Raw genomic sequence first — 14,350 nt, 5'->3', positions numbered from 1 at the left:
TTTCAAAACCATTACTGCTAATGTTCGTGTGGTTGAAAGAGTGACAACATCGTTGCTCTAGTCCAATTGTAGTTTCTTTACCGAAGTCTTGGGAATATTTCTTTGAGCAGATATTGATTCCGTGAAAACGGTGTTTTCAAGAGATTTCATTGTAATTCTTAATCATAGGAATTACTTTGTATTTTTTTGGATTATAGGTTCAAGTCAGGCTATACCTATAATTGTTATGAGTATGAACAAAGTTACAGGTTTTTGGAAAAAGACTAAAGCACACCTGAAAAAGGAACAACCGGAGCTCGTCACGGGGGCTGCGGCTGTGGACGTCTAGTCACCTCCGTCCGCGCGCCACTCTCGCACGTGACCGTGTTCCCCTGCTCCTGCACCGCACCGCAACAGCTGCAACCCATCTCCCTCTCCCTCCTGGTCCGAGCTGCCCTGCCATGGCAGCTTGGCTCCTGTCATGCCACGTGCGGTGCAATAATCAAGGCTGAGGCCAACTTCAATGCGTGATCTCATTCTGTCCGCCCGCGTTCGTTTGAGAATAAACAGACAAAGCAGGCCTCCCAACATGTGGCCGCAACGGACACGGTCTGTTTTCTATCCGTTTTTGACCCATTTCCGGCCCAAGTTTGAGCCGAGTTTGCGGCTGAACGGACAACGCGGAGACGGGCGGGACGCACGCCCTTGTCCTCCCCAGGCCACCCGTCGATGGCACAGCCGGCCACTTTACCTTTCTTTCCTTCTAAACCCTCCCACCACGCCCTCCACTCTCCCGCGTCCTGGCTTTCCCCCTCCCTCCATTCACCATGGCCGACGACGCGAATCCCGACGACCCACCACCTGCCGCCCGGCCCGTGGCGAAGCCTGCGAAGAAGAAGCCTGTGAAGAAGGAGCTTTGCCCGGAGCTCACGTCGGCAGAGGCCGCCAAGCTCGACAAGGAATCAGCCAAGAGGAGGGACCGACGAGCTGTGAAAAAGGAGAAGAAGGTCGCCGCACATTATGCTTCCGAGTGTGCCCTGCGGCGTGCAATGCAGCACCGGGCTGACACCGACGACAAGGAGTCCATCGTCTCCAAGGCGCACGCCTTCCTCATGATGGGTGTTGCCCGCCCCATGCCGGCCAATCTCTCGACTGCTGCCATGGCCACGGCCAGCACAGGCTCATCGGCCCATCGACCGCCGCAACACCGTTCTCCGAGCTCGTCCGTCTCACACGGCACGCCGGATTTTCGTGCTTCGCCGCCGCACGACCACGGGCAAACCATCTCCTGTGCCAGCCGCTAGCTTTGTTGCTGGCGTGAAACATGTCTTTTTGAATGCTGGCTCATGTGCCAGTCGCTGGCTTTGTTGCCGGCGTCAGACTGTTGGTCGCCGACTGTGTTGCCGGCCGGCGTGAACTAGTGCGAACCGCGGCCGCGGATTTAAATCCTTTATTTCTCACTTTTGCATGGCACGGGGACAAGATGCGGCCGAAATGCGGTCGCGCGTTGGGTGCATGACCGCCGCATTCATAAATCCGGACGGACACGACCTCATTGCCACCCTCAAACGAACGAAATCCGGACAAAATAAACGTCCGTTTGAGATCGCGCGTTGCCCTTTACTCTTCCCCATCCCGGCTGCGCCCAGCAACTGCAGTATTTCCACTTCACGCTCTGTCTCCTACTAATCTCTCCAGGTACTCTTGATCGATCGGTTCTACAAGCCACATAACCCACCATCATATAAATTCAAGATAAGTATATTTTTCGTCCTTGGCCTCTTCCGAGAGTTTAGAAATCGTCCCTTAACTCAAAACCGGATGATTTTTGTCCTTCAACTATCAAAATCGATAGTTTTCGTCCCTCACGCAGCTTCGGGCGGTTTTCGTTCGTATGAACAGTAAACCGATGAACAGTAATTTTCAAAAAAAACAAAAAGTTCAAAAAATCTGCAAATTTGTGGGATCAAAGTTCCTGGGTGCGCAAGGTGCGTGCATTTTTATTGTGCTATTTATACATTCCAGGAGCGCGTGACAAAGGAAAAATCATAAATATGTACGTCAGTGAACAGTAAACTCGGAAAATTTTTAAAACAATTCAAAAATATATGAAAAATGTTGACATAGAAGATGCATGGGTGCTCAACGTGCCTGGAAAATTTCATGGTGTTTGGACATTGTGGGAGCTCGTGGCAAAAAAACAAAAATTGGCTGGGAAAGAGACTTTGAAAAAGTGCACTATTTTTTTTTTTGCTAGAGCTCCTCCTATGTCATTTCAGCACAAAAATATGCAAGCACCTTGCACATCCAAGCATCTTTGATGCCAAAAAGTTTCATATTTTTTTCTATTTTTTTAATTTACCGTTCACCGACGTACATATTTACAATTTTTTCTTTGTCATGAGCACCTGGAATGTCCAAACAATATGAAAATTTGTACGCACATTGCGCACACGACGAATTTTGATCCCACAAGTTTTCAGGTTTTTTTGATATTTTTTTGGAATTTACTGTTCATCGGTTTACTGTTCATGACGGACAAAAACCGCCTAAAGCGGCGTGAGGGACGAAAACTATTCGGTTTTGATAGTTGAGGACGAAAACTATCCGGTTTTGAGTTGAGGGATGATTTCTAAACTCTCGGAAGAGTTCAAGAACGAAAAATATACTTATCCCTATAAATTCCTTTCTAATTAGTCAACGGCGGTACATCTTTGTATGTGTGCTGCATTGCAAGTGTTCGATGGAAGGCATAGGTAGTTAAGTTTAAGGGTTTGGCTAGGAACTGCTCTTTTTTAGCGGAGTAAATATAAAGAGTTAAGTATGGGGGGCCGTTCAAGTGGCTAAATTATAAGGTATCGGCTAGATATGCTCTTAGGGGAGACAAAGCGGAAACCATCATTAGCCATCCTTCAAATGATGATGTAAGTCTGGCCTCCACCCATTGGTGATGTACAAGAGAATGTACATCTTTTTATATTATACTCCCTCCGTTCCTACTCCCTCCGGTCCTTTTTACTCTGCATATTAGATTTGTCTGAAGTCAATCTCATCCAACTTTGACCAAGTTTGTATAAAAAATTATTGACATTTACATAACAACACCAACATCATTAGATTCATCTCGGAATATATTTTCATATTATATTTATTAGATATTATAGATGCTAATAATTTCTAATATAAATTTGGTCAAACTTAGCTAAGTTTGACTTTCGGCAAATCCAATGTGCAGAGTAAAAAGAACCGGAGGGAGTAAATATAGGTCTTTCTAGATATTTCAACAAGTGACTACATACGAAACAAAATGAATGAATCTACATCTAAAATATGTCTATGTACATCCGTATATGGTAGTTCATTTAAAATCTCTAAAAAAAAGACTTATATTTAGAAACGGAGGGAGTACTATCTTACTGCCTTTACAAGCTAGATGCACCTTGCATCAATCAATTATAATAAAAAATGACTGTGTGCATTGTAATGATGCATAGGCTGGGGTTTCAAACTTGTGAAAAAATGTTGGTTGCAAGCCGGATCAGGAGAGGTGTTGTGCGCATTAGGACAGTGTTTTTTACGATGCAGATTCTCTCTCTGAAATTCGCTATAACTCCCCTATCGCCGACAGTGGTGTGGGTCAACTACATAGGTACTTCCTCCGTTCCATAATGTAAAAGCGTTTTTGACACTAGGGTAGTGCCAAAAACGCTCTTATATTATGAGACGGAAGGAGTACATAGCAGTGCGGGATTGTTTGGATCGATAATCCATTGCTTAACTACATTATCAACCGTAGCAGGATTATTGCGTGACAAGGGTGCCGGTGATTCACTCTCTTCCGTTTGAGTTTGAATATGAAGAGCAAGAACAAGATGGTCTACAGTTAACTGACACGGTGTGATGGACTACAGTTACCCAACCGCACCTGATTGTCCATTCAACAGACGTTAGCATATCAAAACTGCAAATTGTATTCAGTTTATCTCGCGGTGTCTATTAGAGGGTCACCTCAGAGGGTGTTGCAAAACGGACAACGGGAAAAATGCTCGGATGCATGAGACAAACACATATGCAATGCAATGCACATGATGGCATGACAATATGCAATAGGCAAGCAAATGACATCGTAACGACGGCGAATAACTGGCGGACACCTGGCGCAACGAACCCGGGGCGTTACACCATCATTAGCCATCCTTCAAATGATGATGTAAGTCTGGTCTCCACCCATTTATGATGGTTCCATGTACTAGAGAATGTCTGTCTTTTTATATTATACTCCATCCGTTTCGAATTACTTGTCGCAGAAATGGATGTATCTAGAACTAAAAAATGTCTAGATATATCCATTTTTACGACAAGTAATTCTGAACGGAGGGAGTACTATCTTACTGACTCAACAAGCCAGATGCACCTTGCATCAATCAACTATAATAAAAAATGATTGTAATGATTGATGCATAGGCTGGGGTATCAAACTTCTGAAAAAAATGTTGGTTGCAAGCCGGATCAGGAGGGGTGTTGCGTGCAATAGGACTGACGATGCAGATTTTCTCTCTGAAATTCACTATAAGTCTATAACTCCCATCGCCGACAGCGGTGTGGGTCAACACCCTCTCCGTCCCATAATATAAGAGTGTTTTTGACACTAGTGTACATAGCAGTGCGGGATTATTTTGATCCATAATCCATTGCTTAACTACCACCGTAGCAGGATTATTGCGTGACAAGGGTCCCAGTGATTCACTCTCTTCTGTTTGAGCTTGGATATGACGAGCAAGAACAAGATGGTCTACAGTTAACTGACACGGTGTGATGGACTACAGTTACCCAACCACAGCTGCCTGTCCATTCAACAGACCGTTTGTTAGCATATCGAAACTGCAAACTGTATTCATTCAGTTTACCCCTACGTGTCTGTCAGAGGGAGGGTCAAGCCCTTCCGCTGTGGCTGCACTTGAAGTTGGTCGTGGTTCATAATCGTTTTTTCCTTTTAGTTTTACTCTCTCCGTTCCAAATTACTCGTCGTGGTTTTAGTTCAAATTTGAACTGAAACCACGACCAGTAATTTAAATTACTCGTCGTGGTTTTAGTTCAAATTTGAACTGAAACCACGACCGTCGTGGTTTTAGTTCAAATTTGAACTGAAACCACGACCAGTAATTTGGAACGGAGGGAGTACCTCGCACTGGATATGCATCTTGTTGGCCGTTGGCACTGGATGGATACTGTTTTTCTGCTGAAACCGAGCAGTGCCGTGCGCCTCCTCTGTTTCAGTGAGTACTATCAGACAATGTTTTTTTTATCTATGTATGTATACTCTAGTCTAGAAAGAAAAAAAACATGGTGCTGAACCCATTTTGGCCACCACCCTTTTTCACACTGACCGCATTCTTGTTGCTGCCACATTCCTCACACTGAATACAGCATTGCTATCCGCTGTTACTCGTTTACGACGCCGCATAACACAAGAAAACCTTCGCCCACGAGCATTTTTCCACAACCTGATACAGTATACTGTTACAAAACCATATGGGTTCTTCCACAGGATATAACAGGATAAAGAGATGGATGCCATCCTCCTGTCCTGCCAGGGTAGGATTAAAGTTCAGAGCAAAGATAGAGCTTCATATGTTGCTGTTGATATGGTGCCAGGCGTTTCTTCATTTTCCAGCGCCCCAGGCTTGCTGCGCCCCTTCAGTCCTATTGATCGATTATGCCCGCCGAGGAGGCCACCGTCCCAACGGAAACTTCGATCGTTACTTGCTGGAAGAACCCCACCCGTGGGCTCTCTGTTTGGTACCTTGCCTGCGATAACGACCACAGGTTGAGCCAATATCCAGTTTGTATGCGATCAATTTGTTTGTTTCTAGTTGGCCATGAGATCCACAGTTAACACTATTTTTTCCCAACCTGTAACTAACAGGAGCTAATCGTGTCAGTTTCAGTCCTAAAGAAGTGCAAAGAGAAATGTAGATGAAGTTGGCAGTGATAACGAATCGCTACTACGACCAACTATCACTGCTATTTAGTCGCCTTTTAAGGTGCTGACTCGACCAGTCCCCTATAAATCTAAATAGTTATGCCTAGCATCGAGCCGAAATAAACCAACTGCTAGGATATAGTCCTGATTCACTGATTCAAACATACACTTTTGATGATAATCCTAATCAAATAAATCAAAACCTTTTAAAAATAAATAGATAACAGGTAAAACAACCAACCAATGGCACTGTTATTGCTGTTGTTTGAGCCCACGCCCATGCATACACCGACAAAACAACAGAGAGGAACTAGGTAATGGAAAAGGAGGGACCTGGAATGATATTTGCTTTGAGCAACCAGTTTCTCTGTCAGTTCCGTCAGCTATCTCCTTCCTCACAAGGGCTGCAGGGATACAAATGGCATCATGTGTTAGCTAGCATTCAGATAAACGTAGCTTAAAGAAAACGAATAAAAACAGAGAACTTAACAGAAAACTTCACTAAAACTGCATGTGTTAGCTTATGTTTAAGGAATAAGGAAAATACCAAGATACAAGTGACTGCAACAGAATAAATAGAAGTGAGTTGTGGCGTCAAATAGGATGTACTATTAATGAGCCTTGCAAACTCAAAATACAGTCCACGTACGCCAATATAGTTCAATATTATCATAATATCTCCTAAAAAATGCATTTATGCCTATTATCTGATCAAATAGCTTGAAACTAAGGTCAAAGTTAGAGGAATTTTATTGATCTCTTCATGGGGAGATGCATGAACTTTGCATACTCTGTCCAAAAATGCCAACCTCTATGCTACAGGCCCTAATCATGTCAGTCTCAGTCCTAAAGAACTGAAGAGAGGAATGTCGATGAAGTTGGCAATGACAAGAAATCGCTACTACAACCTACTAGCACCGCTGACTCGATTTGTCCCCTAGCAGTCTAAATACTTATGCCTAGAATCAAATCAAAATAAACCAATATCGTACCTAACAAATTACTAGAGTATACTGCAGTACCTTAAGCAAAGCATGGGATTCTTCATCCATAGCAGAGTTGGTATCTTCCATGATCCCAATATCCTGCCAAGCTCTACCTGAATCTGTCATGTATGCTTCTGAATTTAATTTATGGAACAATACATATTACAAATACACTTACACCATGGTAGTATGATATTTTGGATAAAGTAGTACACATGAATACGTACCATGGAGAACCAATTGGGCATGCATGTACAGGTATAAGCGTGCTAACACATCAATGACTTGAGTGAGCGAGCTTTCACAGGCTTCCTCCACCTCTTCTTAAACGGGCTCTTCCTCTTGATGTTGCCGTTGACGCCAACAACCCGGGGTTCATCGTTGCAGCCAAGCGCGTCGTCGCTGCTCTCCTCGTCGCCGCCTGCAATCCCGGCCATCTCATCACACCTAGGCTCGTCAACATGTGCTGATGTCGCTTGATGGTCTGCATCAACAGTTTGGGCTGGACCTGCAGTATGCTCTTCAGGCAGTGCCTCCTCCTTTTCTTCAGCAGGTAAAGGTTCCAGCACATTGCTGCTTGATCTCTGCCTCTTGCTGAGGGACGGGCCGAAGCCAGCATAGTATAAGTACCCCTCACCAGCATCAACACGCCTCCTCTTACGTGGCTTGGCGCTGCTGGAGGGTTTGGAGGCTGCTGTGGAAGCCACCGGCGGCACAGACTTTGGATCCAAGTGATACACGCAAAGGGAATCGGGCTGGCTCACCGGCCGGCGGCAAAACCTCCTCTTGCCGTCGTTCTTCTTGCACACCCAAAGTTGTCCTCCTCCGTCAGCCACGAAGTCGTCCTCATCACTCTGAACCTCCATGGTCTTCTTCAGCCCCCACGCATTCTTCTCATTCCCTCTGTTTTCCATGACTGTCCTTTTCTTCTTGGCAACCTTATGCAGCTGTTTGGCAAAGACCTCGTCAGCCATATCTCCGGCCATGTCCTCCCCCTTCCCCTCCTCTTCCTCCTCCCCCTTGATGGAGGCCGCAAGAATGCTGGCCTGGAAGAGCCAGCTCGTCCGGCATGGCACACTGACGAAGTATTTCCCCATGAAGTGTTCCACCTCCTGAAGAATGAAAAATCGGAAGTGCAGGTTAGTCAAAAGTGCAGAGCGCAAATATGTTTCCCCTCCCCTCCCCCAGCTGAAATGGAGCGTGGATCTTTGTCAGGTTCAATCCGGCCGGCCGGACGCCATCTGCTCGACCCCAACCCGTAGCGGCGGCCATCTCCGCAATTCCAACCCCAACCCATAGCGGCGGCCCATCTCCGCGACCCCAACCCCTAGCGGCGGGGCGGCCATTTCGACGATTCCAGCTCCTAGCGGCGCCGCCGGCCACAAATTACAACGAGGGGACGGTAGCTAACGCGCGCTAGGGATCGACCGGGCGAGCTCCCACCACCGGGCACGCGGCACACCCACCCGAAGCCGCGGAGGAACCCTAGCGACATGCACGAAGCAGACGGCGCGGGCGGCGAGAGCCGGACGGGACCTCTGCCGGAGAGGCGGGCTAGGGGCGCGGACGCCACACGGAGCAGCGCCGAAGAGAGCGTGTAGGGAGGGAGGTAGGTAGGTGGTGCTGACCTTGGGATCGGAGGGGTCGAGCTGGGCCATGAGCTCCCAGGGCGACCGGCTGAGCTCGCACCGCTCCGCGGAGGAGGTCGTCCCCCCGGCCGAGACCCCGCCGCCCCCCGCGTGGGAGGAGCAGGGCTCCAGCACTGGCGGCGGCGGCGGCGGGGGCGGGGGCGGGGGCGGGGGCGGGAGGTCGGGCTGCGGCGGCGCGGGGGCGGAGTAGGCGGAGCCGAGCAGGCGGGCGGCGGACCTGCGGATCCGCATGGCGAGGCGGCGGCGCGGGGAGGGATCTGGGCTGGGGCGCCGGCTAGGGTTCGGGATTTGGGCTGGAGCGGCGGCACGAGATCGAGACGAAGCTGAGTGTGTGGGTCGGGTGTGGTGTGGTGAGGTCTGTTTATATTTTGTTTGGGCCGACCTAGCTAGCTACCTTCTTCCTCCCTCCCTCCCTGCCCCGAGCCGCCTCCGCCTCCGCCCCCGCGGCGCGTGCACGGCGGCCTGCCGCCGCCGCGATTCCCCTCCTCGACTTGGTCGCCGGCCGCCCCGGGCTCGTCTGCCCCCTGTGCCGCCTCCGGCCGCCGCGCAGTCCGTCGACCGAGCTCTTTTCCGGCCCCGTCCGTCTCTCAAGCTCTCGGCCGGCGCCTGTCTCGAGAAGCCGAGGCGGTCCTCCGCCCGCCCCCGCGCGCGCTAGCTCGCTCGCTCTCCCGCCAAGCTCTACGCCTGTCTACCCTCGAGCGTGCTCCCGCCGCCGCCAGAGGGTGCCGGCCAGGCTAGCCCCCGCGTGCCCCGCGCGCTTCACCTGCTGCGACATCGCACCTCCTACGTGCTTCACCTAGCCATATGCTCGCCGGCCGGAGAGCTATCTCGTGGCGGCGTGGCCGCGCATCAACGTCCGTCCCGCCGCTCCAGCGACATACCTACGGCGGGCCTGGATCGACCCGGCTGCATCGCCGCTTGGCCACGGACATCGCGTCGCCGGCGGCGATAGCTGAGAATTCTTGAGTTCTGAATGTCACCTGCTAATCGATCGATCAGATTGCTAATGATCCACTACTAGCTAGCTCACTCGAGCTGGCTGTGTCCGTGCCGCCATTTTGAGAGTATAATTAGGGCTAGCTACGTGCTTCTATGATATCTGCCCTAAGAAAGTAGTAGCACAAATCCATAATATGGTTAAAATTACTGAATGATGGAAAGCACATGTGTGGATCCTTTGGTGAATTAATTGAAACTTGGATGTCCATTCAGGGCTTACCCGCTGAGTGGTGGACCTGGAAAGTTTTTGCTCAAGTAGCCTCTTGTTTTGGTATTTTAACTGATGTTGATTGGAATGGCATATGTTCAAAATAAAATATGAGACCGTGGGAGTTAAGGTTGCTTGCAGAGACCCTTGTAAAATCCCCTTTGAAACATTGATGGAAATGAAGAAGGAAATGTTTATGTTATTGTTATCCATCAAGGTGGAAGGCTGTGAGCAAATTGGTGATATTGATATGATGATCTGGATGAGGACGTTGAGAATGAAGATGTTGACAGAGAATTAACTGAGGGAGACAAGAAGTCCATGGGAGGCACTGAGCTGGGAGAAGATGAGGAAGCAATAGATGAGCTTGATGTTGCAAATAGATCCAGTACCTCTAAAGAGAAGAGTGCTTCACATCTCTCCGTGCCTGCCATTTATATTCATCCCCATTTCTTGTCTGATGATATGCATGACCAGTTTGTACCGGAGGAGAAAAGCAAGAAATCATGCAGTGACCCCATAGATGAAAAACCTGAAATGGAGGTTGAGGTGAGCTTGTCTCATTCTCCTGTGGTTTGTACTGATGGAGTTAGAGCTTTTAATAGTCAAAAGTCTGCTCATCATGATTATTTCTTTGTTGTGCTCAAATCAGTGGAAAATAGTGAATCTGACGAGGAGAATGATCTTATTTGAAAAACATGATTTGGGAGTTGTTTCTCAAAATATTATTGATGTTATGAATTTGGGCTCTATTAAGAGATCCTTGTTACCCTCTCTTGATGAGGTTCCTTCGGAAGGAAAGCAAGAGTGATGTCACTTCTGGTACCCAATCCGGGGGGGGGGGCAGTTTTCAGAAACATGTGCGCGTGTGACATGATGGAGAAAGCAGCAACATATAAAATGAAGAAAAATCTGGAAGTCCCCCTCCTTTCAAGGTGATTCTTTTGATGTTTTAGATCCCAATACTCTTGTTTCTCAAACTACCAAAATGAACATTCATATTGGAAATAATAATAAGGAATGTGTTAAATAGTTGGAGAGATGATTGATTCTGAGGAAGTTGATTGATTAGCTTTTGCTAATAATAACCCTGAAATTGTGTTGCGTGATACTCTATTGAGTAATTATCATAATGTATCTTCTCGGTTTAATTCTCCTAATATTGATCATGGTCTTACTAATTTAGGGGCATTGCTGATTTTAGTAAACCATCTCCTCTACTGGACTAGATTTTAGACTTGTGGCTTGTCTCACCCTTTTAAAATTCCATGATAGGTCTTTGGAATGCTAGAGGTTTGAGTCAATCTGGTAAAAAACAGTGCCCCTATGTGATCTAATTAAAAGTAGTAATGCGACTTTGTTGGCTTCCATGAAGCTAAAAAGTAAGATATTCCTGGTAGTTTTATGTGTTCTATTGTTGGTAATAAGAAATTTATGTGACATCCTTTGCCTTCAGTCGGTTTTGCTAGTGACATCATTGTGGGCGTGAACTCTGATTTGTATGATGTGATTGGTCTTAACTCTAGAAGATATAATCACACAGCTATCATTTTGAATTAATTTGATGATTTTGTGTGGCATCTAGTCGTAGTGTATGGTACTTCTTATCCAAAGTTGAAAATGAATTTTATTGTTGAACTTCACGATATCATGGGAAATGCCTCTTGCCCTGTTTGCACGGGTGGAGACTTTAATTTGGTTAGAGATGTTAATGATAAAAACAATGGCAACATTAATAGTCAGAGGACTTTTCTTATTAATAAACGGTCCTTATGGAGATTTCTATTTCTAACCGTAGTTTACTTGGGAGAATAACCAAGATACCCTCTTTTTTCTAGTACTGATAGAGCTTTTATTTTGTTGAATAGGCTCATCAGTTCACAGTGTCTCCTCTAGTTGCTCTTCCTAGAGTTGGTAGTGGCCATTCCCCTTTGGTTCTTGATACTGGGGGTAGGAGGGCTACCTCAACTAAAAAAATAGGTTTGAGAAATGGTGGCTTCACCACCCTGAATTTAAAGATTTGGTTTCTTCTATTTGGAATACTCCTTCTTGCTGCTCCTCTACTACTGGCACTTGGCAGTTTAAGACTAGATTGTTCGGGAAAAACCAAAGGTTGGAGCATTAATTTGGAAGCTAACCTCATGAAAAAGAAACATAGTCTCCTTATGGAGTTTGACATTCATGATGTTCCTGAGTAAAATAGACTTTTAGATGATGATAGAAACATACGAATGATATTAAAGAGGAATCAGATGATATTTGGAAAAAAAAAGATTGCCTTATGGCAAAGATCTAGGGATAGGAAAATTGTGTTAGGGGTAGGAATAATTCTAATTTCCATGGGTCAGCTAATCAACATCATAGAATGAACCATCTAGATGTGTTGATTGGTGGTGATGGCCATGTCCATGCTACCCACAAATGTTGGAAGTTGCTACTTCCTTTTACAAAAATATTTTTGGCTTTGAAGTTAAAGATGATATTCATTTAGGACATGATTTATGGTTTGACTCTAATCTGGCTATAGATAAGGAAAATGACAAGTTGAAATAACCTTTATCTAAAGAAGAAATTAAGAATGTTGTTATGAGTCCTTATGCTCATGGTGCTGCTAGCCCTTATGGCCTTTCATTCTTGTTTTATCAAACTTTATGGGATTTGATTAAACATGATTTTATATGTCTTGTCAGAGAATTTGAAAACGGTTCTTTGGATCTTTATACACTTAACTTCTCCATTATTACTCTCATTCCTAAAGACAACAATGTTAAAGAAATGAAGAAGTTTAGACCTATTAGTATGCGTAAATATAGTGTTAAAATCTTCATTAAATCTATGAAAAATAGGGGTTCACCTGTTTGTGATAGATTAATTTCTCCTAATCAAACAACTTTTATTCATTAGAGATTTATTCTGGAGAATGTGATTATGGTAATTGAAATCATTCATGAGATTCATTATTTCAAATCTAGTGCTCTCGTTCTTAAGCTTGATTATGAAAAAGCTTATGACAGAATAAGATAGGACTTTTTTTTAAGATGCTTATATTTAGAGGTATTGGTGGCAAAGGATTGGGTGGATTAAATGGTTCTCTTGCAAAGTCCCTTTTCTTGTTAGGATTAATGATACCAACACCCATATTTTGTTACTGACAAAGGCTTAAAACAAGGGAAACCTTTGTCCCCCATTTAATTTAACTTGGTTGCTGATGTGTTTACTAAAATGTTGGAAAAAGCTTATTTGCATGGATTGATTTGAAGACTTGTACCTCATGTTGTTCCTGATGGTGTTGTCAGCTTGCGGTATGTTGATGATGCCATCACCATTTTAGAGAAAATTGGGATTATGCTCATAATCTTAAGTGGATTTTGGCTTGTTTTTAGGCTTTATTTGTCCCTAAAATTAATTTCCATAAGTTTGATCTCCTTTACATTAATGTTGATGAGTCTGAAATTAAATATTTTCCCGAATATTTTGCTGTAAAATTAGAGAATTTCCTCTAAAGTATTTAGGTGTGTTATTACATTTTAATAAGTTGGGAAGAGAAGATATACAACCTATTATTGACAGAACTATTACAAAGATATCTCGGTGGATGGGGAAACATCTTTATTATAGAGGGAAATTGATTTTGTTGTGCACTTGTGTTGCTAGAATTCCTGCTTACTTATGACCCACAAGTATAGGAGATCAATCGTAGTCCTTTCGATAAGAGTGTCGAAACCAATGAGGAGCAGAAGGAAATGACAAGTAGTTTTCAGCAAGGTAGTTTCCAGCAGACGGCAACAGGTCCGACTGAATAGGCTACAACAAAGGCCTCTTTGCCGTCTGCTGGCAGACAGCAAACATCTTTGCATCTTTGCCGTCTGCTGGCAGACAGGAAAGAGCCTGGACGACACACGTGGCACCTTAGATCTATTAAGGGGTTAACGGCGTGCTTTGCCGTCAGCTGGCAGACGGCAAACATCTTTGCATCTTTGTTGTCTACCAGTGGACGGTAAAAATGTAAAGATGTTTGCCGTCTGCCAGCGGATGACAAAGATGCAAAGATGTTTGTCGTCTGCCAGCAGACGGCAAAGCTGCCAAATAGGCCAGCCTAGTGCACCCGGGTTGCACAGGTGGCTCCCACATGGCAGCTTTGCCGTGTGCTGGAAGATGGCTTGTCGTCTGCCAGCAGACGACAAAGATCCTGTATAGCCCCTGTTTTTTCTGCTTTTTCTTAAATTCATTCAATTTTACAGAATTTCACAAATATATAATTTTATCAAAAACTATTCAATGAATGAGCAAGCACAAAAACACATATTTCAATTCATGAGCATGCACATAATTTCAATTCATGAGCATCCATGAGCACACATAATTAAGAAAGTTCAACACTATCATACTTAAAAGGTTTACACTAAAAAGATTAAACTAAAGATCTTCACTCCTCCTCCTCCTTCTTTTCCTTCATCATCTTGATGCGCTCAGAGCGACAAGGCAGTGGGATGTACTCCTCTACCACAATTGGTATGGCCCTATAGTCCCCCAGTTGTGGGATCGC

General features: G+C 45.3%; 1 protein-coding gene across 1 annotated transcript; it reads right to left on the bottom strand.

The window, feature by feature from the left end:
* Positions 1-5,158: 5,158 nt before the first annotated feature.
* On the bottom strand, positions 5,159-8,951 carry LOC123146257 (uncharacterized). The gene is made up of 5 exons (XM_044565877.1): positions 8,577-8,951; positions 7,176-8,060; positions 6,985-7,067; positions 6,296-6,366; positions 5,159-5,787 (listed from the first exon to the last, which is right to left on the bottom strand). The coding sequence occupies exons 1-2, from the start codon at positions 8,826-8,828 to the stop codon at positions 7,218-7,220; spliced, it is 1,095 nt and encodes a 364-aa protein (XP_044421812.1). The 5' UTR covers positions 8,829-8,951; the 3' UTR covers positions 5,159-5,787; positions 6,296-6,366; positions 6,985-7,067; positions 7,176-7,217.
* Between the last annotated feature and the right edge of the window lie 5,399 nt (positions 8,952-14,350).

Source organism: Triticum aestivum, chromosome 1B (genome assembly GCF_018294505.1).
Source record: "Triticum aestivum cultivar Chinese Spring chromosome 1B, IWGSC CS RefSeq v2.1, whole genome shotgun sequence".
NCBI classification, from domain to species: domain Eukaryota; kingdom Viridiplantae; phylum Streptophyta; class Magnoliopsida; order Poales; family Poaceae; genus Triticum; species Triticum aestivum.
The sequence above is the reverse complement of the archived record's forward strand: the minus strand, read 5'-3'. Positions and strand labels throughout refer to the sequence as shown.

Bases quoted from the DNA above. Each gene is read 5' to 3' on its own strand.
- LOC123146257 (XM_044565877.1), bottom strand. From the start codon at position 8,828: ATGCGGATCCGCAGGTCCGCCGCCCGCCTGCTCGGCTCCGCCTACTCC. The intron at 8,061-8,576 runs GTCAGCACCACC...TTCATTCTTCAG, and splicing joins TCGACCCCTCCGATCCCAAG to GAGGTGGAACACTTCATGGG.